We start from the raw sequence: 27,803 nt of genomic DNA, 5'->3' as shown, positions 1-27,803 counted from the left end.
TTGTGTTAAATAGAAACCTCTTTATTCTAAGTATCGTACATTCCTTAATACGTTGGACTGGGGCCAGACCTTGAGGTGAGGGGGAAGGGAGGGGAGCCTGGGATACTTCTGTAGAGCCTTCCAGAACGCCACCCACCACACACCGGGCCGGGAGCTGGTGCTGGGAATGAGCTTCGTGGCCTTGGGAAAGTCCTTGCTCCCTCCGGCCTGTTTCTCTTTGCCACAGGAGTGTAGGGGTGGCCCAGAAGACCAAGGATCTTTCCATCCCGGGGGCAGGGGAGGGGAATAGGAGGATCTGCGGTCCCAGGCAGGGAATCAAGAAGGGGCCATACAGGAGGATGGTTTGTCAGCAGCAAAGATGGGGGGCCGTGAGGTGGAGGGCTGCTAGAGTCTCAGCGTTGGCTGGGGGGCCGCGATGGGGACGGAGGCCGAAGCCGGGGCAGACAGGCCAAACCAGGCCTGGCCAGCCGGCCGAGGGGAAGGCGGCCCGGGAAGGGAGGGAGGCCGAGGCAGAAGGGTGGGCGGGGCACGGAGATGTCGGAGAAGAAGGCGCGGTCCCGAGGGGGTGGCAGGGCTCCCCCCTCGGACAGTTCCAGGTCCCGGGCCACGGCCAGGATCTCCTGGCGGGCGGCTGTGTTGTGCAGGCCACGGATGTCGAGGAGGGCCGCCACGTGCTTCCGCCTGGGGAGAGAAGGGACAGGTGCATGGGCTTCTCCGGGCCAGACGCAGCAGCCCATCTGTGAACCCCCCCTGTTCCCCATCCTTCCCACAACCTGCCTTGGCTCTGGAGCCTCTATGCCCTGCTCCGAGGTCCCTTCCCCAGACCCGCAACCCCCAGCCCTCCCCTCTCCCAAGCCCTCCCCATTTCTAGTCCTCCCAAACCCTCCTCCGACCAGCACGCCCTCTGGAACCCTCTGCCAACCATTTCCAAACCCTTCCACTCGTGACTGATTCCAGAACCCTCACCTCCACACCCAGCACAGGAGTCTTCCTTTTCACCCTGGTCTTAGCTCCCGATTAACCTTCAATCTTCAGCCCCAGCTCAGCTCAAAAGGAAGCCCCTGGACTTCCTTCTGGTCCCCTCATACCTGCATAGGCTCTGGAATCAGCTGCAACCCTAACTTTTTCTTCACTTGCACCTCCAACAGTCCCCACTGTCCCTCAGAGGCTGCCCAGGAGGGCTCACCTGCACTCCCATCTGAACCCTCACCTCACCCCTCACCTCCGAGGCAAGGTCTAGAAGCCTCTCCACCACTGTAGTTCCACTGCCCCATATCCAAAACTAACTCAAGATCTCTCAATCCAGAGCCCACCCATGAGAGAACCTTCATCCCCTTGGAAGACTCACTTCACCCCCCCCACCCCAACACACACACCATTCCCAGAACCCTGCTCAGCCAAAGTTCCACTCCAGAACTAAAATTAATGGGGGGTGGGGCGGGGGGCTTCACCTCAACCAGAAATTTGTCCCAAAACTAACTCTATTTTACAAACCTTGCCCTTAAATCCAAGAGAGGCATCTCAGCAACAGCTCTCGGGTCTCAAGATCCTGAACCTAACAGTCATTTCCAGAACTTTCATTTCAAACACAGCCCTGTGGCCTTCACTGCTTCCTTCAACAGCAGCTCAGAGTCTTCACTTCCCCACACCCCAGGTTTGGAATCACCACGGCTCCAATGTTTGCTCATCCAAAAATGTGACTTAGGAACCTTCCAGCTCACACAAGCTCCAAGACCCAGCCCCAAAGTTGGCTTTGGAACCACTCCAAAAGCTTGAGAGCTTTTCAAACTGAGCTTCACATTCAAGGGCAGATCCCAAATCAGAAACCCCAATCCAGGAGGGATGCTGGGACTCCCACCCCCCATGCACCCCAGGGCTTTGTGCCTTCCCAAGGACAAAGTGTCCCACATCTCAGAGTCAGAACTGTCCATCCTGGAATGGTTCCAGAATCCTCACCCTCAGTCCCAAATCCTCAACCCTGGAGCTTATAAACCCTACTGGTGCCTCAGTCTGAGTATGCAGAGTGCTGCAGGACTGCCACCACCATCCGCATTTCCCCCAGGGGTGGGGTGGGGTGGGGTGGGGTGGGGGTGGCGGGGGTAATCAAGTGCACCAGCTTTAGAGGCAGCCTGCTGCCCGGGTTCAAGTCCCAGCTTTGCCACTTGCTAGCTGTGACATTTAGGGTAATCTACTTAATTCCTGCCTGCCTCAGATGATGCTAAGCATTTAGAACAGCACTGCCTTTTACCTGCATATAATTTTCTAAAATAACTTTCATTATAGGGCTTACTTATAGAGTGTGGGTGGATAACATGCTTTCTCAGGTCTGACATAAGCACTCAATACACAGGCCTTGGTATTGGTACGCCTGTCACCGTGGATGAGGAGGGTAATGCTGCTGTGACGCACGATGCAAAATCCCCCAATAATCCTACGAAAAGAGTGCCGTGATCCCCACGGGAGCGCCCGCAGAGGGTCCCACACAAAGGAAATGGTCCGCCAGGATCTGAGCGGCGCCTGCAGCTGTCCCAGTGCGTGTGCGCCCGTGTGCCCGTGCGTGTCCCCGTGTCCCCCGCGGCTCCCGGGCTGGGCCGGCCCTTCCTGCCGCCGGCGGCCCCGCGCCCCCCTGCCCTGGGCTTCCTGTGACTGCCTGTTTGTTTGCGAGCCCTGGTGGCGGCGGCGGCGGCAGGAGAAGGAGGGAAATCGTATTAATAATGCCCTGGTTCCAGCAGGAAACGGCCGTCAGACACGCTCGCCGCCTCCCTCCCTCGCCCAAGAGCAGGAAACGCCGGGACGGATGCCAAGGCCGGGAGTCCTCGGCCTGGTGGCGCAGGCGGCGCGGGCAGCGAGGGGCCGGAGCGGGGCGGGGGGCGCTCACCTGATGTCTGGGTAGTCCCGCACCAGCACCCCCACCTCCACCTGGATGCTGGGCGTGTCTTCCAGCTGCAGGACTTCGGCCAGATGGGGCACCACGGCGTCCAGCCACGAAGCCTGGGACTCCTGCAGGGGAAGGCCCCATCTCACACTCGGGCCCCAGGTCCCCCTCCTCCTACACCACACCCCTCTGGGCCTCGGTTTTCTCTGTGAAGCCGGGCAGAGGACAGACTGGGATCAGAGGGTTTGGGAAGGACCTGGAAGCTTTGGAAACTTGAAGGAAAAAAAAAAAAAACAATCGAAATTTATCTATACTCAGTTTTGCGGATAATTTGGGGGCTCGGGGACACCCTTCAAAACCTAGTCCTCGTTTGCAAAATGTAACCCTCCGGGGACACTGGATTGCTTGGACGACAGGTCTCCCTGCGTTCTCAATAAAATGAGACACCCTTGGCCGCCCCCACCCCACCCCCGCAATTCCAAGTACTGCAGACTAGAAAATCCTGGAAACTTCGCGGCCGAGCGAAGCCCTTCCTGTCCTGAGGATTACGATTGGGTAGAAATAAAAGTTGGTCGTTTTAAATTCTTGGGTTTCCGTTGCGTTTGGCTCCTCTCTGTGCTCAGGAGAACGGCTCCTGCTTACGGAGCGCTCGCTGGGCGCCGGGTAGGGTCCTAAGCACTTCACAGGACTGAACGGATCCAATGAATCCCCACCGCCGGGTGTAGGGAGCACGAATCCGGTTTGCGCCGGGAGGCGAGCTCGGCCCGCAAGCAAGCCGATTTTTACGCGCGGAGGGAGGCCAGGATCGAAGTGTCCCTGTTGACTGAAAGTCGGGAGAAGGCCCGACGCTAATGCCCCGCCCCCCCGCTATCGGGTCCAGGGGTTCTCGGGAGCCCCCCGCCCCCGGGCCGCACTGACCAGCCGCCGGAACAGCCGCTGCAGCTGCGCCGCGTCCTCCCGGAGCCTCCCTGCCACGCGGCCGCGGGTCCGTGCCGAGCGGCAGCGCAGGCGCCCGCGGAGCAGGGGCCGCACGTACTCCACCAGCGCCCGCCGGTGCAGCTCGGCCACCAGCGCCTGGGGACCGGGGGAGACGCGAGGGCCAGTGAGCCGCCGGCGACCCTCTCCCCGCTCCCACTCCCGGCACCCCCATCGGAACCCCCTACCCCGCCCACAGGGCGCCAGGCCTCTTAGTCGCCCCCAGCGCCCCCCCCAGTAGCCCTCCCGACTCCCAACGGGTGGGTGACCTCTGTCCTGCCGGATGATCCCCTCCTCTGCCCCCTAATAAGCTCGCCGACCTCCCCTGCCGGCCCCCAAAGGCTGCCCCACCCCAGTCCTCTCCCCACTGGGTGGGGAGTTCCACCTCCCAGAGGCCCCCCAGACCCTGTATGCGCCCCACTCTACACCCCTGTACCCGCCGATCTGCCTCCCCGCAGACCCCACGCAGAGCGCCGCCTATCTCGCCCTGAGAGAGCGCCCCGCACCTGGAAGGGGTCTCCCCCTGCAGAGCGCCCCCGCTCCCCGCGCTCTCCCGCCCGCGACCAGCCCGCGCACCTGGTAGGGCTCATCCTGCATCCTGCGCAGCGCCAGGGCCTGAGCGCCCAGCGTGCCCACGATGCCATCCAGGGCCTCCGGGCTGTTCAGCCACTTCCTGCGCATCAACTTGTTGAAGTAGGGCTGGGGGGGACAGCATGGGGGGGATGGTTGTAGCTCTCCTACCTTCCACCCTCTTTCTCCACTTACCAGTTCAGCAGAGGAGAGCTGAACCAGTGCAGAGCTGTGCCCTCCTGGGGCGCACAGTCCAGGGAGGGAGACAGACCATTCCCCACGGATGGACCCAGAGTGGTGGGGGCTGGGAGGAGGGAACCCGGGAGTTTTAGGAAGCCCAGAGGAGTTGCCTGGGTCAGCACAGAGAGTCCAGGAGGGCTTCCTGGAGGAGGGGCACCAGAGCTGGGGTGGAAGGATGGTGTGGCTAGCAGGGCTAGGGACGAAGAAGAGAGTGGCTCAATCTGCGGGAAGAGCCAGGGTGAAGGCTGCTCGGATGGGTTTGCCTGTCAGAGGGTCAGAAAGAGGGTCCAAGTGGCTGACAAGACCATCTATACAATAATTTGTGGGGCCCGGTGCAACACGAAAACAGAATGCCCTTATTCAAAATTATTAATAACTTCAAGACAGACGGAGAGGGTCAGGCTTATACTTTACCGAGATCTTGATGGGAGGGGCCAGGCAGAGGTAGAAATGGGGAGGAGGGACCAGAAGGAGGAGAAAAGGGGAAAGAAGTGGGTAAGAGGGGTGAGGAGGGGGAAAGCAGAGCCCTAGGAGTAGAATTCCTAGGATTTCTGTGGGGGTGGGGGAGGGAGGCACCTGGATGTGATCCAAGAGGTGGGAAGGGCACTGGGTCTGTCCCTGAAATGGATCTGGGGCAGTGAGGGGGTGAATGTGAGGTACCCGGGGTAGGCGACCAGTGGGGTCTGAAGCAGGTCCTATCTCTCTCTACCCCGCACCCCTGTCCTGCTCTCATTCCTACAGTAGCCTGCTAGCCCAGGTGTCTGAATCTCCCCGAATAGGGCCTTTTGTTGAAAAGTGGGTGTGAATTAAATGAGCTGATGCTCTCCCTGCAGCACCTGGCTCCAGGCATGTCACTGTTTCTATAAACTCTCTGTTTTTAGGAAGATTTCAGCCAGTACCCGTGGGCTGAGATGGAGCTAAGCACTGTACAGCCACACGATCCCATTGCTTCCTCACAGCCACCCGAGAAGCCTGGAATTCCTGTGCTCATTTTCCAGATGAGCAAACAGACACCCCGAGAGGACAAGTAACTTGCCCAGGTCCCCCTATTTGGAAAAAGTGCAGCCAGGCCTGGAATGAAGACTGCATCCCCTTCTCGGCACCCCCATAACCTCCGACTCACTTTCATGCACACACCTATCCATGTAGTCATTCAACAAACACTCTTCCTGTGGCTCAGCCAGGGGTGGGTGGCTGGGGACACTTGGGGATGCTCGGGGACACAGAGCAGAATGAGACGAACAAAACTTCAAACATTTGATAATCCTAAACAGGTCGGGGTGGGGATGGGGATCTGATTACCGGTCTGATATTTGCTGATATTAAGGAATTATCGCTCCCTTTGTTCGGTATGAAAAGGCACTGTGGTTATGTTCACTTACAAAGGCTTTCTTATCTTTTGGAGATGCAGGCTGAAGTGTTGATGGATGATGACAGGATGTCAGGGATGGGGAGGGCTCAGGGGGTGGGGGAAAGGTGAAACAAAATTGGCCAGGAGTTGATATTTGCTGGAGCTGGTCCACCAGGAGGTCATTCTGTCATTCTGCTTACTTTTGTGTACGTTTGAAATTTTCCATAATAAAAAGTTATTTTAGAAACATTCCGACAAACCTTGCCTTGAGAAGCTCACATTCCAGTGGATGGAGCTGGATGGGGGGGGGGGTTGAAGCAAAGGCCGTAGGACAGCAGGTGGCTGTAAGTACTTGGAGGAAAACATAGCAGGGAATGGGGAAGGGGAAGGGAGTCTCCTCTTGGGGATTCTGTTTTAAATAGGGCAGCCTGAGGAGGTCTCACCTAGAAGGTGACATCAGAGTCAAGACTTGTAAGAGGTGAGGGGATAGCGATGTGGCTACTGGAGGTGGGGAGAGTGGTCCAAACAAAGGGAACAGCAGGTGCAAAGGTACTGAACTGTGTGTGGTGAGTTTAAGGAAGATCAAGGGGGCTGGTATGGCGGGAGGAGGCAGGTGGGGGGAGGCGAGGTCAGAGAGGGGAGGGTCAGATCATCCAGGGCCTCCATCCATCCGCCACAAGGGCTTTGGCTCTTGCCCTGAGTGAGCTGGGTTGGACGACATGAATGAGCCTGCATTACAACCAGGGATATGCACCCCTCTGGCTCACTCACAGGTACTCCCACCACTCTCCCCACATACTCTCATCCACCTCTTCTGACCCCAGTCCCCTCTGGGCTCCCACAGGAGCCCAGAGGTCAACAGGGTGCAGGGATCTAGGAGAGGCTGGGCAGGGATTTGGGGGGCCTCAGTGGGGAGGGGCTCCACCCAATCCTCAAGGCCCCTTGGTTCTCCATCTTCCCCTTGACCATATCCTCCCCTGTCTTCCTTCCTGCACCCCCCTTTGCCCCCCCAAATGACCCAAACAGGCTATTACCCCCACCCTTGCCTGCTTCCCGAAGAACACTGAGTCCTGGGCTGAAAGGACCTGCCGGTTGGCAGGGTACTCCCCAGTCCCGGCTGCCCCCTTCACACACTTCACACACACACACACACACACACACACACACACACACACACACACCCCGCCTCACTCACCTGCAGCTCCTGGAATAGCAGGTCAGCCAGGACTCGGTGGCAGAGCCGGGTCACACGGTCCAGAGCGCTGGCTGCTGCTTCCCGGGCCGGCTCACTTTCCGGAGGGCCCACCCGGGCCAGGCGCTCTGCCAGAGCCCTGTGGGGATCAGAGGAGCCCAAAGTGAAGGAGCCCCAATATTCAGCTCAATTGCCTGGACCTCGCTCCCTCCTTAGATGGACTCTATTTTGTAAGCACAGGGGTGATGGGTCAGATGGGGAGCTGGTAAAAGTCAGGAGTTCTGGGGAGAGTCTGGGGGCTAAGAAATATCAAGGGATGCCTGGGAGGCTGGGGGGGGGTGGGACGTGGAAACTCCATGGAATGTGATTCAAAACACCTATAATTCTAAAATCCTACCCTGTGGACAAGGGAGTGTGGGAACAGTTCAGATCTTACAAGGGAGTGTGGGAACACCACGTGCTGACAGAAAGATCTCCAAGCTGTTAAGGGGAAAGGCACAAAAGTGTGTCCAACATTCTTACCACTTGTGGGTTTTTTTTTTAAGGAAAAAGAATAATATGTATGCACACAGTGAAATATATTTACTTGTATCTGTATGGAATGTGCATATGAAATATGCATATGAATATGCACAAGATATGCATATGCATGAAGTATGCATATACACACATAAACTTATTTACACATATTTACGGGTAAATATATCAAACGCCCCAGCAGAGATATGGCAGGCTCTAGCAATAAGGAAGGTGGGGAGCATGTTGGAGGGAGACTTTTCACTGCATGCCCCATTGTATCTCGAATTTTGAACCATGTAAATGCATTAAAAATTACTTAATAAAAAAAAGGAAAGGAAGATAAAAAGGCAAAAAAAATCTGTAATTCCTAGAGTGTTTGAATCTGGCTTCTAAGGTTTCTATAATTACAACCCTCCAGTGTTCCGATCACTCAGTAATTCTAGCGCTCTGTGATGCTGAGGTTCTTTCTAGGACTCCCAGGGTTTTCTGCTTCCAAGGCCCCATGTGCCTTTCGCTCTGGACCAGCTCTGTGATTCCCCACCCGGGATCTGGGCATCCCAGTTCAGCTGGTCATGGCGACTGGCCCTGTCCCCCACACACGGGGTGCTCTCACCTCAGGGGGGGCCCACAGTTGACCAGGGAGATGGTCCTGCTGATGTAGGTGTCAGGTAGCAGCTCCCGAACTCCTGGATTCTCATGGAATCGCTCCACCCGCTGCTGGAAGCTGGGGACAGGAGAAAGGGAGGGTGTATGACAGATGGGGCGGCAGCTGGAGGGGGGTCTCCTGCTGGGCACTCAGCCCCGCAAAGCCTGTGATCCTCACCGACGAGACGCCCCTGCCCATCCATCCTCGGTTTCCTATCATCCCTCCTCTCTCTGTTGGATCCTGGGTACTGATGCCTCCACCCCAGCCCTGCACCCCTGCCCCAACCCTCCATTACCTCTGCAGGAATTCTGCTAGCCCCCCCAGGCAGCAGTGGGCCATCCGCTCCCCAAACTCCTGGCTGATGCGGGGTGCTCGCTCTGTATGCTCTTCTAGCAGCTGCGTGGTCCACGGAGAGGAGAAGAGGTGAGAAGGGGGGAGGTCCTGCTTTCCCCTCCCCGGGGCACTGTTCTGCTGACTCTCCTCCCGCTACCCCCTACCTCACACACGTCCTGTGCCAGGCTGCTGGGCCGGTCCTCCGTCCTCGCCCAGTGCTCCTCATTCTCCTGCAGCACTCGAAGGAGGGCTGCTCGTGTCTGAGCCTGGAGTGGGAAGGTGGGGGGAAAGGCAGGAGTCAGGGGCGCCCAGGAGCCTCTCCCTCTTCCCCCCACCATGGTCCCCACACCTTAGCCTCAAGCAGGTCTGGGTTCTACCCCTAAGCTTCTCAAGGTTACCCTGAGGAGAGAAGCTGGACCAGAAAACCTCCCCAGCCTCTTGCATCCCTAAGTCCATGATTTGCAGCTTGATATTAAGAGTCTGTAGTTTTAAGCTTCCTCCCTTTGATAGCCAGAGAGTTTGAGGGTCTTGTCTCTCATTATTTGACGGTCCTAAGGCTCCGCTCCCCAGATTCTGCAAAACAATTTGCTCAAGAGAGTCAGATTCTGTGATTCCAGAATGCCAAGGGTCTGGGATTCTAAGGTTTACGCATCTCTGACCCTCTGGTCCAGTGTTCCCTTCAATGAATCTGAGACTCTAGGTGTGTTGGGAGTCTAAGATTCTGGGCTCTTAGGTTACAAAGATTGTAATTTCAGCAGCCGAGGCAGGGCTGGCATTCGGGTGGGAAGCAGCCCCATGGCCAGGCTGGGTGTTCAAGGCCGGGCCACTCTGCTGACTGGTGCCTGTGCCTGGCCAGTTACTAACCATGCTGAGTTTCTGCCTCGCTTATGTGCAGAGATGGCTTTGATGCCGAATCTCTGGGACTATGAGCTGAGCTTCTGTGACTGACTCTTGCTCCATGATTGGAAGTATGGGAATGTCTCGAACCTTTACTGATGGTCCCCCTCTGCCTGGCTGGGTGCTTGGGTAACAACACTGAACCTAAGACAGAGTGATCAATATGGGCTGACATTTCTGTGTCTTTTGGGCTGAGCTCAGAAGTCCCCACAGAGGGAAAAGGGGAATGAAAGTAGCAGAAGGGAGAGAGGGGAGGCCCCCAAGCCCAGCATGACCACTCTCTCCCTGCAGAGTGCCTCGGCTCCCACACCCCCAGTACCTTAACGTCTGTGACACATTCATCCTCCAAGCCCCGCAGGGTGCCAGGAGACAGCAGGGGCCCGAGCTCTCCATTCTCCAGGGCTACCAGGTCCACCAGCCCTAGGACCTCTCTGGGAAGGGGGGCGAGAGACAAGGAGGTCTGTGAGAAAGGGATCTGGGCAGCTGAACCCCCTCCCACCCCTACCTCTTTACACCCAGTGTGTTTCTGACCCTGGGCCACTCCCTTCCTCTCTAGAGGCCAGCTTTGCTCATCCCTCAAAGGAAGTCTCTGGAATTGTCGAGCCCCTGGCTCCAGTTCTCTGAGTCAGCTCCCTGATGAATGGTGTCCGGGCAAGACTTGCAGGGGTCAAGTCCAGGCTTGATGGTCTGGCATGCAAGATCTCACCCAAGATCAGCTTCATCAGATGGAAGCTCCCTTCCGCCTCCACATCTCGTCCCTACCACCTCACCTGGCCTTGGAGGCTTCGCCAGTCCAGCCCTCACTCCCTGATGCTACAGTCTTGCACACCTGGCCTGGGTGATACCATCACCCCCCCATCCCCCGCCCCACCCACACGCATCCCAAGGTTTTGCTCATGGCATCTTCTCAGCCACAAGCACCATCTTCCTACTCCTGTCCTGCTATTCCAGGAAGCTTTCCAGACTCCCTGTCCTGCCTCCATCTCTCATAGGTGGTGTGAGAGTGTCCTTAACACGTATCCCCAAAGGGAATCTAGGAGGTCCGATGTCACTACCTGTTTGTTTCCCGTTCTTCTAAGTGACACCATGATGATTTTGTTTGAGGAACCACCCACTCCTCTCGCTGGCCAACATGTGTTTGGGTGTGGTCAGCTCCCTTTTCCCTGGAGTGCATAGGTGACTCAGTCATGGCTAATCATAGTCCATCCCCTGGCCACAGGAATGGATCCAAAGGATCCAAAGCCTCAAGAGTTTGGAGATGTTAGGACTGGAACCATCAATGGTGCTGAGGTTCTAAATGCTAAGATTATAAACTTAGAATTCAAGGGACCAAGAGTCTTACAGTCCCAACACTGGAAAGATCCAAAGTATCAAAGTTCTAGGCTCTAAAGGGGCTAAGGCTAAGGCTTAGGATTTGAAATCTCATCAGTACTAAGGCTCTAGGATTGAAAGTGTTGATGCTTAAGTTCTAAGATTGGAAGAATCAACAGTGCTAATGTCCTAGGATCTAAGGAAAGCAGTGTAAGGGTTCTAGAATTCTGAGGGTCAATTATGCCAAGATTTTAGGGATGATGGTACTAAGGTTTTAGTATTTAAGAATCAGTGGTATTAAGGTTCTAGGACTGGAAGAGTCAATGGTACCAAGATTCTAGGATGGGAATGATCAGCAGTGCTAAACTCTAGGACCAGAAGGATGAACAGTACTGAGATTCTAACAGTATAAGTGTCAATGATATTACGGTTCTAGGCCTGGAGGGATCCACAGCACTGACCTTCTAGGGCTGAAATGGTCAATGGTGCTGAGATTTTAGAACTGGAAGGGCCTTTGGTGCTAACAGGTTCTAAGTCTGGAAGAGTGGGAGGTGTTAAGGTTCTAGGATTGCAGGGGTCAATGGTCAGGTTGCTAAGATTCCGGGAGTTTGTCAATGATGTGAAGGTTCTAGGCTCGGAAGGGTCAGTGGTGCCAAGATTTTAAGAATGAAAAGATAACAAGGCAAGACTTCTAGAACAAGAAGATCAACGATGCTTAGATTCTAGGAAGGGTGAGCAGCGCTGTGATTCCAAGGGTGGAAGTGTTGAGATGCTGAGGTCCTCGGGCTGGGGGTGCTCAGGTTTTAGAACTGGGAGGACTGATGTTGCTAAAGCTCTAGCACAAACGGGTGGAGAGCGGGGAGCGTGGAGAGCGCTCAGATGCTCAGATTGTGAATGTCACAGTGCTGAGGAATGGAAGGATCCGCGTGTTACGGATGCAGGAGTGGAACGGTGCTGAAGTTCTAGGACTGGAAAGGTCCACGGTGCTAAGGTTCTAGGGGCGTCATAGAACCTTTCCACCATGGAAAGGTTCGCGATCTGGAGAGATCACTAGTGATTCTGGGACTGGAAGGGTGGGCAGTGCCACGCGTCCAAGGGTGGAAGTGTTGACGATGCTGAGGTCCTTGGGTTCTCAGACTGGAAGGTGCTGAGGTTTTGACACTGGAAGGACCGACGTGGCTAAGGTTCTAGCACGGGCAGGGGGAGAGCGTTCAGTGTCCCCAGTGCTGAGGACCGAGGAGGACCGGAAGGGTCAACGGTCCAGGGTCCTTACTTAGCATCTGAAGAGGTGCGGGAGCGCGGGCTTGGGTGCGGAGCGTGCGCGTGGGTGGCGGGGTTCTGCGCGACCCGGGGGCAGCCGGCCCCGCCTCACCTGGGGTACACCTGGTTGTGCCAATGCAGCAGCGCGTAGCGGTCGCCCAGCGGCAGCCTCCGGCGGGCGGCGGCCCCGAGCCACTCGGCCAGCGCGCCGTGGTAGCCGCGCAGGTAGACGCCGAAGGCGCCCAGGCCGGCGGGGTAGGCGGGCGCCAGGCGGCCCCGCACCACGCCCATATCCTCCAGCAGCCGCGCCCGCAGCGCCTCCAGCTGCCCCGCCAGGCCCCCGGGCGCCCCGGGCGCCGCCGCCTCCAGGCGTTCCCGCGCCGCGCGCCCCACCGCCTCGGCCCAGCGGACGCGCAGCTTGCGGGCGGCCCCGGGCCCCCGGCGCCCGTCGGCCGCCTCCTCCTGCAGCAGCACCTGGCCCAGCTGCGCCACGGCGCCCGCCCCGGCGCCCGCGCCCGGCCCGGGGCCCGCCAGCGTCTCGCGCACCAGCGCCCACAGCTCGCGCTGCAGGGCCTCGTAGAGCAGCGCCACGTCCCGCGCCCGGCGGCCGCCGCCCGCGCCCTCGGCCGCGGGAGGCCCGGGCGCGCCGCCCCCCGACGACGCCAGCTCCTCGGCCTCCAACTCCAAGATGTGCTCGTCGGCTCGGGCGAGCTCGCGCTGCTGGATCAGGCTCAGGATCTCCAGCACTGTGGGGGCAGAGCGGGAGGTCAGGGGGAGGCAAACCGGTGGCGTGAGAGTAGGGTGGGGGGTGGCTGGCCGGGAGGATGGGAAGGGGGAGGTGACGGGCCCAGGAAGGAGTCGGGAACGCTCCATGGGATCGGGCGGAGAGAAGGGTCGGGTGAGGGAGGGAGGGAGGAGGGAGGGGGGACCCAGGGGTGGAGGGTGACGAGGGTGGGAGACAGGAAGGCCAGAGAGGGGTAGGAGAGGGGAGGGGGGTGCGGGGGAGAGAAGGGGCGCTCAGGAGGGGAGCGAGAGGGCCAGGACCTGAGGGAGGGGACAGGAGAAGGTTAGGGATGGCGAGGGTGGTAGGCAGTGGGATAGGTGTCGGGATAAGGGAAGCTAGTCAAAGGACAAGAGCATCATTAGGAGACTAGCAAGATGATGGGGAGAGGGGGGGAGGATGGGGAGAAGTCAAGGGAAATGGGGGTAAGGGGTTGAGGCAGAGGGAGAGGGTCAGGGCACAGGGGAGGACAGAAGGTATTGGGGAATGGGTTATGATATGGAAAGGGGTCAGGATATTTGGGGGGTGAGGACAGGAAAAGTCCATCAGAGCTACAGAAAGGGATCCCGGCAATGGGAGGGCTGGGGGAAAGCCAGCCTGAGCCAGGTAGGGGGAGAGGGTGGAGAGAAGCAGTGGATCAGGGGGCAAGGTGGAGGCTTGGAGGTGGGGAGAGGCTAGCCAGACCAGAGATGGGGTCTTCTGGGGGGTGATCTGGCACTCTGAGTTCAGACTCCCCAAGACACAGCCCCATGGGGTTGCTGTGAGTGAAGGCAAAGGGAGGGTCCTGGTGGCCCAGGGTTACCCCGACACCTCCACCCCCCTCCACTTCCTCCCTGGCAGAAAAACTGTTTCCTGGCCAGCGCTATTTCTGCCCATCCGTTTCCAGAAGGCGGGGGCTCCAGTCACCCCCTCCTCACCTCGCCAAAGTGCCCTCCCAGTCCCTAGGGAGCTGGTGCTGAAATAGCCTCTGGCCAGGATGTAGAGGATGCTCAGAAGAGGCTTTCCTGAAGTCCACACCACTGAGGCAGTATGGGGGGGGGGGTGGCTAGCAGTGAGAAGGGGGATGGAGCCAGGGTTGGGGACCGCTGGAAGGGGTGAAGATGAGTTTGGGGTGACATCTGTAGAGGGGACAGGGAAGGAGTTGAGAAGGACATCTGCATTTTGTGGGGTGCGGAGATGAGGGTGGAAGTGGAATTAAGTGACAACTGAGGATGGAAAACAGGTGGAGATGGATGTGAATTTGAAGATGCAATGTGGACATGAGTTGGGGCTGGGAACGTGGGTGGAGGTTGGGAATGGGGGTTCAGACGCAGACTCAGGGTCCAAGTGGAGATGGGATTAAGAACGAAGGGGGAAGGGACACCTGGGTGGCTCAGTGGTTGGGTGTCTGCCTTTGGCTCAGGTTGTGATCCCGGGGTCCTGGGATCAAGTCCTGCATCAGGCTCCCTGCACGGAGCCTGCTTCTCCCTCTGCCTGTGTCTCTGCCTCTCTCTTGGTCTCTCATCAATCAATAAATAAAATCTTAAAAAAAAAAAAAAAGAGTGAAGGGGGCAGGGACACCTGGGTGGCTCAGTGGTTGAGGGTCTGGCAGGCGGTTGTCCCAACATTGGGCACAGAGCTGGTTAAAAATTGCCTTTATTATTATTATTTTTTTAAGATTTGATTTATTCATGACAGATACAGAGAGAGAGACACACACACACACACACACACACACACACACACACACACACAGGGTCCTGGGTCTCCAGGATCACACTCCCGGCTGAAGGTGGCGCTAAACCGCTGGGCCACTGGGGCTGCCCAAAAATTGCCTTTAGACAGAGAAATGGGTTGGGGATAAGCATGTGTATGTGTCCCAAGGTGGAGATGGCTGATGGAGTTGAAATTAGTTTGAGGTACAAACCACAAAGGCATCACACTGGGGCTTGGAGTAGTTTGGGGTGAATATACAGGTGGAGGGGTGTCTTAAGTTGATTTGTGCCCCCCCACCCCCCCCACCAAGAAAAAAGATGTGTGAGGTCCTACCCCCACAACCTCAGAATGGGATCTTATCTGGAGACAGGGTCCTTGCAGAGGTAATCAAGTTACAATGAGGTCATAGGGTAGGTTCTAATCCACTATGGCTGGTGTTTTTTTTTTAAATTTTATTTATTTATTCATGAGAGACACACGGGGCGGGGGGGCAGAGACATAGGCAGGGGGAGAAAAGCAGGCTCCCTGCAGGGAGCCTGATGCAGAACTTGATCCCAGGACCCCAGGATCACCACCTGAGCTGAAGGCAGATAGATGCTCAACCACTGAGCCACCCAGGTGTCCCATGACTGGTGTTATACAAAGGGAAGACTTGGACACAGACATTCACACAGAGGGAAGATAATGTGAAGTCACAGCGAGGAGACCGCGTGGCGACAACAGGAGTGAGGTGGCCAGGAGCCAGGGAACTCCGAGGATGGCTGGCAAAGCATCAGGTGCAGGAAGAAATGAGGAAGGATTCCCCTCTGAGTTTCCAAGGATGCGTGGCCCTGCCGACACCTTGGTTTCAGACTTCTAGCCTCCAGCACGGAGAGGATAGGTGTCTATAGTTTAAGCCGCCTGGTTTGTGGGGTTCGATTACTACCGCATCCAAGGGAACCGAAGAACACAGGCCGTGGGGGACACAGTCAGTAGATGCAGGTAGAAGGTAGGCACTGGCCACGGTGGTGAGTTTGAGATGAAGTTTGGACAGTGGGTAGAGGCTGGCGGTTTGGGAGTGGGATGGAGTTAGGGTTGGGGTCCAGAGTGGGATGGAAAGGGGAGAGATTGGGATGAAGGAGGAGGTAGAGGTGGTCTTTGCAATCTGGGGCCAGTATTGGGGCTGGGGATGGGAAGCAGGCGGGGTCTGGGGGTTAGGGGGAGGCAGAAGGTCAAGGTTGGATGTGGATACTTTGAAAGGAGATGGGATAGTGGTTGAATTTGAAGGGAGGGAGGGAAGGAGGGTTAAATTTGGAAATAAATAATAAATAAATAAATAAAATAGGAAAAAAAATTGGAGGTAGGGAGGGAATTGGGGATTGGGACCAAAGTTAGTGATTCACTTATCACAGGACACGGTGGTGGGTGGAGGGGGGATGGATTGGGGGTGGGTGTGGAGCTGGAGCTGGAGCCGGGCTGGGTGATAGAAGTGAGGACTGCAGGGGGCAGCGGGATGTGGACAGACAAAGGTTGGAGAAGTGTGCAGAGATGGGGTCACAGGAGGAGGCCGGGGCTGGGCAGGGGCTCCTGACTCACCTGACAGAGGCTCCTTCATCTTTGGGGGCTCAGGGACCTTGGGCGGGGGCTCAGGGGCCGCCTCGCCTGCAGGCACCACCCTCTCAGCCAGTGATGCACGGTGGGGCTTGGGCCCGCGTCCCAGTCTCAGGAAGGCCAGTCTCCGGGCAGCCTCCCCGGCCGCCTCCTCGTCGCCCTGGGCTCGGGTCCCCTGAAGCCTGGCCAGGAGGCCAAAATCTGCAGAGCTCCTGCGTATTCCTGGTGTCAGCATGCGGCCCAGGAAAGAGCGAGGTGGCCCTTCTCCGGGGCTGCCTACCCGCCGGCCAGGGGTCCAGCCCAACCGGAAGGGGGACAGGCCAGCCAGCTTCTCCAGAGTGGCCCGGCGGCGGCGACAAGACGTTCCATTGGGCAGGGTCCCCAGTTCCCCAACCTCCTCTTCTTCCAGTCCTGGAACTTCCTCAAAGGGGTTTCGGGAGGACCTCAGGGGCAGGGTCCCTGCCCGGGGCACCTTAGAGTCGGCCACCCCTAGACTCTTCAGGATGGGCATTTTGGCAGGCGGGACCTGGGGAGAACATAAGGGACCATCAGTGGGGTCGACAGCAGTAGTGGTGTTGATGATCGACGATAATGCCCCTGCGTGCCAGGCCCTGGTCTAGGCACTCACGGATCCCATGAGGTTAGGGCTATATTATGTCCATTTTGCAGATGTTGCCCAAGGTCCCCCAGTGATTCAGGGACGACGCTGGCATTCACACCCAGACCTGTCGATTCTGGGGCTGGGGTTCTTTTCCCCCCAAGCATTGCCATTCAGACCCTTTTCATGCCTTACACCTGCCTGGAGGGTTCATCATCTTTGTAGACCCTCGTACTCCACAAGGAAGCAAGCTGACAGAGGGGAAGTGTCCTTCCCAAGCTGGCACAGCCAGCGAAGGCCAGAGGCTGTGTGGGGACTCGGGCCCCACCGTGTACCCGGTCAGCCAGGCACACACCTGGGCACCTGCCTCATCTCCCCTCTCCAGTCCACACACCTGTCACCTCCACCCCACCCTGTTCATTCCTTGAGCAAAACCTTCCTGGGAAATGTCCAGAACAGGATAAATCCATAGAGACAGAAAGGAGATGAGGGGTGACCAGGGAGTGGGGACGGGTTTCCTTTTGGGAATGAAAATGTTCTGGAACTACATAGTGGTGATGGTTGACAGCCTTGCGAATGTACCAGATGCCACTGAATTGTATGCTTTAAAGTGGCTCATAAAGTGAATTTTATGTTATGTATATTTTACTACCCTCCCTGCCCTCCAAAAACAAAACAACACAAAACCTTACTAGGTATTTGCCCGGTGCAGGCACTGGGGACACAGCGGTGGCCAAGGCAGATCTGTTCTTGCCCTCTTGGGGCTTGAAGTCTCCCAAATTCTGCTCATCCTACCTCCTAAATCCCTCATCTCCTCCCTTTCCATGGCCCCCTGCCCCAATCCAAGAGCCCTCCAGCTTCCTCACTTCCTCCTGGGTCTCTGGGCTCCTCTTGCCCCCCCACACACATCCCAACCCACTTTTGAGGGCCTCCTTAAAGCACAGACCTGCTCCTTTCTTTCTTTTAACCTTACATGGGTCCCCAGTGCCCTGGGGACAAAATTCGATTGCCTTCACCTGCCAGCTGTGCTTCTCACTGCAGGCTCCTCTGCGTGTAGCATTTGTTGATCCTTCTACAGGGAAACCTGTTCCCCTGCTCCACTCATGCTTTAGGACCCAGTCCCAAATCCCCCTCCTCCCGGAAGCCCTCCCTGATGCCCAGGCTGGGTCAAGTTGCCCCCCTCAGAATTTCCCCCATCCCAACCCTGCCCACTCTGACTTGTCACTGTCTGGGGATGAGTCTGTGCCCTCCCACTGGACTGTGAAGCCCTGAGAGGACAGGGTCAGGCTGTTACAGTCACTGCAGTGTCCCCAGCTCCCAGGGCAGGCGCTCAGGAAATGAATGGGTGCTAAACAGGAAACGAAGGAGGGAAGGACCTCATTCCTCGTGGGTGAGGAGGAGTCAAGCTGGAGAGGTCAGTAAAGAGCAGGCCATGCAAGGCCTCGCAGGGCCACGAGGAGGGACTTGGGCTTTTTCCTGAGGACACTGGGGAACCATGGAAGGGTGCTTTTTAAAATGATGAAATAGTTCAAATATTCAGAAATTCAAAAAAATTTAGAAAACAAACACCCCTTGTGCCTCCAATCTTAGCATCTAATGCAAACATTCGCTCCACTTGGTTCAGGTTTGTTTCTTTGTTTGTTTAAGAATCAAGCATTATAGGGGAACCTGGGTGGCTCAAGGGTTTAGTGTCTGCCTTCTGCCCAGGGCATGATCCTGGGGTCCTGGGATCAAGTCCCACATCGGGCTCCCTGCAGTGAGCCTGCGTCTCCCTCTGCCTGTGTCTCTGCCTCTCTGCGTGTGGGTCTCTCAGGAATAAATAAATAAAATATTAAAAAAAAAAAAGAATCCGGCATTACAGACGCACCCACCCTACCCCACCCCGACTGTCCCCCTGGCCCTGCTTGCTCTAGCCTTCCCCCGAGGAATGCAGCATCCTGCAGCATCCGGCACGTGTATCTCCCCATCCACGCAGACATTTACTCTGCCAAAACAGACTTGCAGCCAGGAATCCTGTATTGTTTTACGTGGCTTCAAACTCCCTAAAAATGCTACCGTGCCCTGCGTATCCTGCAACTTGCTGTTTGCTGGTTGTTTTTTGGCTCACATACTTGTGAGATGTTTCCACACCTATCTCCGTGGCCCTGGTTGATTTTTCTTAAGCGTTGCATACTATTCCACTGTGTGGCTGTGGCAAAACTCTGCCATCTGTCAGACGTTCACACGTTCTCCTGTTGCTAGGTTGTTTGGACCTGGGACAGGTCCCGAGCAGGTAAAGGGGTAGCTGTGCGGGGGTGTGGAGCATCTGGAAGGAGGCCGATGCTCACAGAGCCCTGGGGTGACTGGGCCGTGGGCATGAGCATCTCCATTCATGGTGGAGACCCCCTTCTTTCCTCCCTGACTTCAGCCTCTGGACCTCAGCTCCTGTTCTTCAAGTCCCTCCCCGGGTCTTCATGGTCCCCTGTCCCCCAGGGAGGCAGTCTCCATGGCAACCCTTGCCTGGAGCCCCCATGGTTGTGGGCAATCAATACTGGCCCCCCCATGCACACACACACACACACACACAAACACACATCACCTTCTAATTCTCCATCTTTCATTTTCCAAACAGGCTTCTCCATGCTTCATCCCGTCCCCCAGAACTGCCTCCATCACCTCCCCCCCAAAAAAACTGCACCTCTCCCTCAAAACAGGGGGTTCAACTTCCCCTCTAATGGGATGTCAACAGTACCCCAACTGGATTTGCCAATCCCCATTGGCTCCCACATCCATCCCTAAACTGGATCCCATAACCCACCCCCAAGCCATTCCCAACATCCCCAGACCCCATTGCAACATCTTCTGAAAACTGGCCCCCTCTGTCTTTCCCCTTCCTGGCTCCAACAGCCGCCTCTGCAAACTGGCTCCAACATCCTGCCCCTTCCAGCCTCCTCAACTGCCCCCAGTGCCCGGCCCCCTGACTCACTTCCGAGGCATCCCTGGAGCCCCCAGCCTCCCGACCTCCCACAGGATGTCTTGGCCACCAGCTTTCCTCTCTGGGCTCCGGCTCCTCCCCCTCCCCCCCCCCCCTTCATTGCCAGCCTTTCCCTAAAGTCCTGAACCCTCCATGGAGGAACAGCCTGACCCTGTTTGCAGAAGTCAGTACCTCCAGTCCCCAAATCTGTATCAGAAAGCAGCCCTTACAAACTGTGTCCACGCTGGACCCGGACCATGCAACCCCAATCCAGACCTCGCCCCCAGTCTTGTCACCAGCCCAGCCTGTTTCAAGCTCACGCACACCTTCCTTCTGAGCCCCATCTCCAGCTCCGTCTCCATCCCAGCCCTGTCTTCTTTCCCATCTCCAAGCCCCCATCTCTTGGGGAAGGAGCAAAGCACCCATCCCTCTCTGGGCCATCCTCCCACCTGAACTCAGAAGGCATCGGACACAACCGTGGTTCATGTCTCTTCTCCTTTGATGGTCCAAGCTCTCCCTGCGGTCTTCAAAGCTTCTCTGGATCCCCAGGGCCCCCAAATTGTCCCCCCCCCCCGCACCAACCCCCCTCCTACTTCCAGCTCCTCCTGCCCTCCCGCTGGCACCCTCCTGAGGTCGGGGTCCCACGTTCTCTCTTTGCCTGCCCCCCAGCCTCTCCTGGCCTCAGGGCATGTGTTCTCACCACCTCTGGTTCAGCCGGGATCCAGGGGGAGCCCAGGCCTGGGGCATGTGGATCCCGCCCCCTCCTCGGGGGCACTCACCTCCTAGTCAATGCCTCCTTGCCTCTGTCCCTGCGCTGCTGTCCTGCCCTGAGGACACTTGGGCCAGAACTGCTGAGAGCTTGGAACTTGGGGGGGGGTAGGGGGGGTTAGAGGAGGTCAATTTCCTGTCAGGAAACCCCTCCCTCTCTGGGGCCAGGGGCCGGAAGGACTCTTTATCTGTCTGCCCTTTTAGGCCAAGCTGGTGTTGGGCTGGGAAGGCCAAGGCCACAGAGTCGGGCCCCCACCCTCACCCCCACCCGGAATCGGCCCCCCCTCCTGCCTGCTCTTCACGCCTTCCAAGGTGACAACACCATCCTGGGCACCCTGGGGAGACACGCAGCGCTGGATACGGGCCCAGAGCTCTCCTTTGGGGTCCTCGCTCTGGAGTAATGACATGGATGGGGGTTCTGCTGGCCCAGAAGCTGGAATTAGAGGCCAAAAGGGGGTGACACTGGTCATGGCTTTGGAATTGTGGTGCCTAAAAGCCCCGTCCCCAGGTCCTCGCATGGCCCCCTCTTCGACACTGCCCTGGCCTCAGCTCCAGCATCCGTTCCTCAAAGGAGACCTTCCCTGAGCAGCAGAAGCTCTCTTCCCCCACCCCCACCCCCTCTCTCCTCCAGGGACTGGCTCTGATTTGTCAATTCCTTTATATCACCTTCCTCAATTTGAATGATAAGATTTCTGTCTCCCTTGTAGAGTTTCTGAGTCTCCCACTGGAATGTGAAGTCAAAGCCGATTTTGGTCACCTTGTTTATCTTTATATTCCTAGATGTGTGCCTGGCACATAGTAGATGCTCAGTAAAGATTTATTAACCAAATGTGCACATGGGGATACATTAGAGCTAAAGATTGGAAGTTGGGGATGTATATGATGGGTGAAGTGGGGGCTAGGAATGGGTTAGGAGTTGGGCGGGGTTAGATGCAGGATTAGGGTTATTTTTAAGGCTGAGTTTTAGGTTTAGGTGGGCTTTCAGGGGCTCAGGCACAGGTGTTAGGCCTGGGACAAGGGATCACTTGCCTAGACAAGTTGGGGTTGGTGTGGGATTAGGGTCAGGGCTGGGTTCAGGGATCACTGCTTCTCCCCCACTCCCAGTAAGGGCCCTATAGATACTTAGGCTGGGAGAAGTGGGTCAGGGGTTAAGATTCCAAGGTCTGAAGGCCTCAGATCAAGGGTTGGATTTGCCAGACAATGGGTGGTTGAGTGGCCAAGAAGGGAGGGGAAGGCTTTGTCCTTGCCAGGTCAGTGTGGCCAGGTCAGCGTGGACCCATGGTAATCTGAAGGCAGCAAGCAAGTTGCCCCTGGCTGGAACCAGTTGACCTGGTGTGGGCTGTCACAGCTATCAGATCTCCCCTTCTTTTTTTAATTTAATTTTTTATTGAGTTATAATTCATATGCCTTAAAATTCACCCTTGTGTGTGTGGTGGGTGGGGGGGGCAGACAGAGATCTTAAGCAGATGACTCCACACCCAGCACGGAGCCCCACGCAAGGCTCAGTCTTACAACCCTGACATCATGACCTGAGCTGAAATCAAGAGTGGGTTGCTTAACTGACTGAGCCACCCAGGCACCCCTAAAATTCACCCTTTTAAGATGCAGGATTCAGTGGTTTTAAGTATATTCGCAAGATGCAGCAACTGTCACCACTATCTAATTCCAGAACATTTTCATCACCTCAAAAAGAAACCTGTAACCCGTTAGCAGCCTTTTCCCAGTACCCTGTGTTCCCAGCTCCGTGGATTTCTCTATTCGGGGACATCCCATATAAAAGGAATCAAACCGTAAGTGGTCTTTTGTGTCAGGCTACTTTTGCTAAGCATACTAATTTTAAGGTTCATCGTTTTGTAGCCTCATTTAACCTCAGTCCCTGCATCTGGGAAGTGGGGTGGGCACAGTATTGGGGTCAGCGGAGCCAGGGTGGGGCCTGAGGTGTGGTGGGCAGGTGTGTTGTAGGGAGGTGATCTGCTGCCCCCGAGTGGTGTCTGGGAGAAGTGCAGCCCTCCGTGCTAAGCCTGGGAAGGAGTGACTCAGCTCCCCCAACCCATCCCCAAGACCCCACCCCTCATCCTGCAGAGCCCTTGGGATCTCAAAACTTTAGAACACCAGCCTGAAGTCCTCCTTCTCTGCATCCCACCGTCCCTGAGACGCCTTGGGCCCCATCTGCTGAGTAATAATAGTAATGTCATCCACTTATGAAGTTCTAATCTGTTCACAGGCGAAGCATTTACGTTTATTGCCTCATTAACTTAACTGCTGACTGAGGTTGCTATTATTTTTCGGGGACAGGAAGCCACAGCGGTTAAGAGCCCAAGTTCCAGAATTTGGAGGCACTTGGTTTCAAATCCCAGTCCCACCACTCACCAGCCATGTGACCTTCAGCATGTGACTTTTTATTTTATTTTATTTTTTTAAATTCTCTGGCTCTCTGTTTCCTCCTGTGTAAGTGGGGCTAATGATGATGGTCCAGCCTCACAGGGTGGCAGAAAGGATAAAGTGCTCAGAGCCTGGCACAAAGGAAGCCTCTGTGAGTCTCTGTAGCTGATAGTATCAGCCAATGACATGCTGATAAATGTTTAACAACCAGCTCTGGGGCGGGGGGGGGGGGGGGTTGCTGGATTTGTGGCGTTTGCCAATTTCCATGGTGTAAATAAATATTCCTGCACTGGCTGATTCAAGCTTGAATTCAGTGATGCCAAGCCACCGTGATGTCACTGAAAGCGTTTCAGGGGCCGAGGGACTTGGGGGGTGAGAGACGCACAGAAGCACATTATACAGTTGTGTCATTAAGGTGTAAATAACCTTAGGATCACAGATAATAGTAAAATGTAGTAAAAATAATTAGGCTGTGATGAGTATTTATTACCTTTGTTTTAAACAGAATTTATTTAATTATGTGTTTGCATAATTTAATTTTTTATAATGCCTGTTTAACAACCAGTTCCAAAATTCCTGAGACTTTAACAATCAGCTCACTCGAGCTGACTCCAACACGCTGCTGTTAGCACCACACCCCTACTTTAGAAAGAGAAACTGAGGCGAGAAGATGGTCAGATAGACAGGGGCTGGGCATGGACCCCGCCCAAGGGCCAGATTCTGGGGCCAGGGCTCTGCAATGCCCCTCTTTCTCTCATCCCACCCCGGTCTGGAGGGCATGGGTGGTGCCCACAGGGCTGGATGACCTGAGCCAAGCGTGCCCTCTCCGGTTTCAGTTTGCCCATCCAGACAGCAGCTGCGCCCCTGCAGGTGAATACTTACACAGGGCTCTTTGGCACCTGCTGCAGCCCTGCCAGGGAAGGCAACATGTAGATCCTCCCCCTCGCTTTATAGATTGGGAAACTGAGGTCCCCCCTGAGTCCCAGAGCCATAGGGAGAGTCCTCAGACCCCAGCTGGGGTGCGCAGGAGAGGAGCAGCAGCCACAACCCCGGGCTCTGGAGTTTTCTGGGAGGTGGGAGGCAGCCGTGCTGGAGACGGTGCTCAGCCTGGGGCAGAGGCTGTGCTTAGCCCACTATGCCCCCGGGACCCTGAGCCCTTCGCTCCGCAGAACTTCCTGGGCCCCTGGGCCGGAGAGAGGACGCGCTGGGAGGGAGCAGGTGGACAGCGCCGGCCACCTGGTTCGCGTCCTGGGGGCTTCCCGGCCTCTGTCCCCATTCTCATCCCAGGTCCCCGAGTCTCTGGATCTCTTTGTCTCTTTTTGCTTCTCCCTCCGTCCCCGTGTGCGGGTCTCTGGGTCTTCGTCGCTCGCTGTGTCTCTGTTCTCTCTGAATCCCGGTCTCTTTGTGTGCGGCTCTCTCCCTGCCTTTTCTCCCTCTTTCTTCTTTCTTTCCTTCTTTCTCTCTCTCTCTCACTGTCGCTCCGATCTCTTGGCTCCCTTTACATCTCTTTGTGTGTCTGGGTTTCTGCCTACCTCTGTCCCTCTCTCCTGGGGTCTCTTTGTCTCTCTATCTCTGCGTCTCTCAGGATCTTTCCCTGCGTCTCTGGCGCTCTGCCCCGGGGCTCCTCTCCCCTTCTCTTCCGGTGAGTCGCTTCTCTCCTGTGCGAACTCGCTCGGCACCGACGCGCCCGGACCTGCCTCCGCCCCCAGAGCCCCCGGCTAGCCCGGGCCTGCGCCTTTAAGGGCCGGCGGCAGGGGGCGGGGTCTCGGCGGCCCCGCCCTGCCCGCCCCTCCCCCTGACGTCCCTTCCTCCCCGGCCCCTCCACCGCCTCCCTCCGCCGCCGCCCCGGCCGGCTCCGCGCCCCCTCCCCGGCCCCCGCCCGCCCGCCCGCCCGCCGCCCCCATGGCGCCCCGGGCCCCCGCTGCACGGGGCCACTAGGACCCTCGGCGTCCCCTTCCCTTCCCCGCCCTGCCCCCTCTCCCGCGGCGCGAACCCCGGTGTGCACGGCGCCCAGCTTTTGAGCTCGCGTCCCCAGGCCAGCGGGGGGGGAGGGGAAGAGAGGGGACCCCGGGACCCCCGCCCCCCCCACCCGGCCGCCCAGTCCCCCGGGACCCGGAGAAAATGTCTTCGCGGACGGCGCTGGCCCCGGGCAACGATCGGAACTCGGACACGGTGAGTGGGGCCCGGCCCCTTGGGGAGCCGGTCGGGTTCAGCCGCCGAGCCCCTCGCCTGGCGTGCCCCTCGCCGCGCGCGCCCCTACCTTGGTTCGCCGTGCCCGGCCCCGCTGGCCACCTCCCGACCCCCGCCCGGACTCCAGGCCTGTCGACCCTCCCCCACTCCGGCCCAGCCCGACCCCTGGGGGCGCCCCTCTCTCGGGACCCCTCTCCTGTCCCTCTGCAGACCGCTTCCGCTCGGGTCCCTTCCCTCCAGGAAGCCCCCTCCTCTGCCTTCCAGGAGCCCCTCCCTTCCCCGGCGTGTTCTAAAGCCCCTTCCCCTCCTGGCCGCCCGCATCCGACAACTCGCCCCCTCCCGGATTTGCAGGGCTCCTGACCCGGAGGCCCGGCCCTGGCCCTCTCCCAGGAAGGCCTGGCCCAGTCCCGCCTCTGGCGCCGGCCTTCCCCATCTGGATGTGGGTGCCGGGCTCCCCAGGAGCCCCCCTCTTATTCTCAGCCCTCCGCCCCTCTGGATCCTCCCGGATCCTGTGGGCACCCCCTCACAGGAAGCCGGTTTCCACCTTTTCCTGGGCCCAGGGCCCTTTCTGGCTTGTTCAAGGTCTCTCCACTCCCAGGCCTGGTCTCTGTCTTCCAAGCAGCCCTGTCCCTGGATTCCCAGCACCCCAGGTCCCCCCCTCCTTGTGCACCCCAGACCCTCCCTGGGCTCTTCTCCCAAGCAGCCTTGGCCTCCAGCGTCCAGGCTCCTAGCCTAGTCTGGGATTTCTAGGCCCTGGACTATGGACTAGTCTGACTCCAGGCCTCATCCTCCCTGTATCAACTGCTCAGGTTCAGGCAAGCCCCCTCCCGAAGTCCCCAACCCCTTGATCACCTCCTAGGCCAGGAGTTACCTCCCAGGGCACCACCTCTTCCCCTAATCTCCAGGCCCCCATCTGTTCTGTCCCAGGGCCTCCTCCTTCCTTGCAGGGGGTCTGGCCTCCCAGGGAAGCCCCCTCCTCAGCTTTGGAGGCCTCTCCCAACTCACAAGGCTGGGCCCCAAATCCTTCTTTAGAAGACTCCTGCACTCGAAGCCTGTGGTCTTGCCCTGGTTGTAAACCCTCTTCTCTTGGGATCTGTCTGCAGGAAACCTCCTCCCCAAGTTTCTAGGTCCTTTTGACCTCCACAAGGCTCAGGCTTTATTCTTCTGGGCTGCCCCTTGGCCAAAAAGCCCCTTCTCCTGGACCTTTCTCCACTTCCAAAGACTAGAAACTCCTAGAAACCCCTTTCTTTATCTTCTAGGAGTTTCCTTGGTGTCTGAGTTCCACTGCCCCATGGCTTTAATCCTTCCCACTATTCCCAGGCCCCCTGTCCCTATACCACAGCCCAGAACAAGCCTAAGAGACACCTCCCTCCCCATCTCCCCAGTTTCTGATTACTCTCAACCCTTCTAAAGAGCCTCCCACCAACCAGTGCCAGCCTCCTCCCTAGGTGGGGTCACTGTCCCTTTCCCCTTCAGCCCCTGCCAAGTCCCTGGACACCCCCCCCCCCGCCAGCCACCCTCAGTCCACATCCCCACCAGAGAGCCTCAGCTCCATCCCTTCATCCTGCAAGACCCTCCCTCACAGAGATCCCCACCGCCGCCGCAGCCCACAGACTATAGACCAGACTCTGATTTGGAGTCTCCAATGAGATACCCACCCTTCCCCCAAATCACTCAGGAAGTGCCAGGGAGCCCACGGGCCCCGGTTCAAATGCTGGTTCTCTCTGCCAGCCAGTTTGCATTGTGTCCTCAGACTACCAGTTCTTCCCTTTCTAAGCCTCAGTTTCCTGCTCTGAAAAATGGGGACGATCACTTGAGTCCCTCTGAGGATTACTCGAGATGACACGGGTGAAGCCTGGTACCTAGGACGGGCTCCGCACATGTCGGCTGCTATTGTGACTATAGATATGAGTCAGACGGCCTGGCCCGTGCATTCTCCACCTGGGGCTGTCATCATCGGTTGTTGAGGGAGCTTGCAGATCCCCTCCCTGCTCCGAGCCTCAGTTTATCTCGAAATGGGGTTGATGGTAGCACCTCCCTGTTAGGCATGTTTTAAGGAGCCAAGGAGATTATGTGAGTAAGGTGCACAAGTAGCCGCGCTATTATTATTGCTTTGATTATTCAGACAAGCATGGGTTCAAATCCAGTTTCTATCCCTCCCTAGCTGCGTGACCTCAGGCAGGTGACGTCACCTCCATGAGCCTCGGTTTCCGCATCTGTAAAATGGGGCTCATCCGAGCACTCCCTCCCCTTTTGTGGTCCAGATTCTCACCTGGTGGGCATTCGAGGAGGACTATTCCCCTCCTCTCCTCTTATCTACTCTCCTCACAACTAGTGTGTAAATCCTGTTTGTGGGTTCTGGCTGGGACTCACCTCTCCCTCTGGAATTGGAGGTCGCAGGCTCCTCCCCTGCCACCCGGTTACCAGGACGACAGCCATGTGGGGTCATGCTCCCCCACCCCGGATTGGGAGGGTGGGGGCCACCGCCCTGGCCTCTCTGGAAGTTCCCTAGCAACAGGCCCGGGTGTTGGGGCGCCAGCCGGGCGGGCAGGAGGGAGCCGGGCCAGCTGGTGGTGCTGGCCAATTTTAGCTCCCACCCCCGGCTCTGGGGGGCTCTGTCACCCACTGCCCTAGCGCCCTTTGCAGGGATCCCACAGGCAGGCCGCTCTCGGTGGGG

General features: G+C 57.4%; 2 protein-coding genes across 5 annotated transcripts in view; one reads left to right on the top strand and one right to left on the bottom strand.

Annotated features, from left to right (window-relative positions):
* On the bottom strand, positions 1-27,803 carry EXOC3L2 (exocyst complex component 3 like 2). 3 transcript variants are annotated; one of them, XM_055309989.1, is made up of 12 exons: positions 27,500-27,803; positions 16,221-16,761; positions 12,282-12,915; positions 9,918-10,029; positions 8,866-8,967; positions 8,664-8,764; positions 8,336-8,446; positions 7,207-7,342; positions 4,427-4,549; positions 3,794-3,949; positions 2,879-3,000; positions 1-681 (listed from the first exon to the last, which is right to left on the bottom strand). In XM_055309989.1, the coding sequence occupies exons 1-12, from the start codon at positions 27,563-27,565 to the stop codon at positions 393-395; spliced, it is 2,493 nt and encodes an 830-aa protein (XP_055165964.1). In that variant the 5' UTR covers positions 27,566-27,803; the 3' UTR covers positions 1-392. The 3 variants fall into 3 exon arrangements, with proteins under 3 accessions (XP_055165964.1, XP_055165965.1, XP_055165966.1); XM_055309990.1 differs by lacking the exon at positions 27,500-27,803 and adding an exon at positions 20,566-20,628; XM_055309991.1 differs by lacking the exon at positions 27,500-27,803 and adding an exon at positions 20,236-20,297.
* MARK4 (microtubule affinity regulating kinase 4) overlaps positions 24,829-27,803 on the top strand; it is a 29,314-nt gene continuing 26,339 nt past the window's right edge. For both annotated transcript variants that reach the window (XM_055309992.1, XM_055309993.1), the window contains exon 1: positions 24,829-25,108. In XM_055309992.1, the coding sequence (XP_055165967.1) occupies positions 25,058-25,108 (51 nt within the window). In that variant the 5' untranslated portion in view covers positions 24,829-25,057. The remainder of the gene's footprint in view (positions 25,109-27,803) is intronic.

This window comes from Nyctereutes procyonoides, unplaced genomic scaffold (assembly GCF_905146905.1).
Source record: "Nyctereutes procyonoides isolate TBG_1078 unplaced genomic scaffold, NYPRO_anot_genome, whole genome shotgun sequence".
Classification (NCBI taxonomy): Eukaryota; Metazoa; Chordata; class Mammalia; order Carnivora; family Canidae; genus Nyctereutes; species Nyctereutes procyonoides.
This window is presented reverse-complemented; position numbering and strand designations above follow the sequence as displayed.

Excerpts from the sequence above, each read along its gene's own strand:
- EXOC3L2 (XM_055309989.1), bottom strand. The coding sequence starts at position 27,565 with ATGGCTGTCGTCCTGGTAACCGGGTGGCAGGGGAGGAGCCTGCGACCT. Across the intron at positions 10,030-12,281 it reads CACAACCAGGTGTACCCCAG|AGAGGTCCTAGGGCTGGTGG; the intron begins GTGAGGCGGGGC and ends CCCCCTTCCCAG. Across the intron at positions 3,950-4,426 it reads TGCAGGATGAGCCCTACCAG|GCGCTGGTGGCCGAGCTGCA; the intron begins GTGCGCGGGCTG and ends CCCGGTCCCCAG.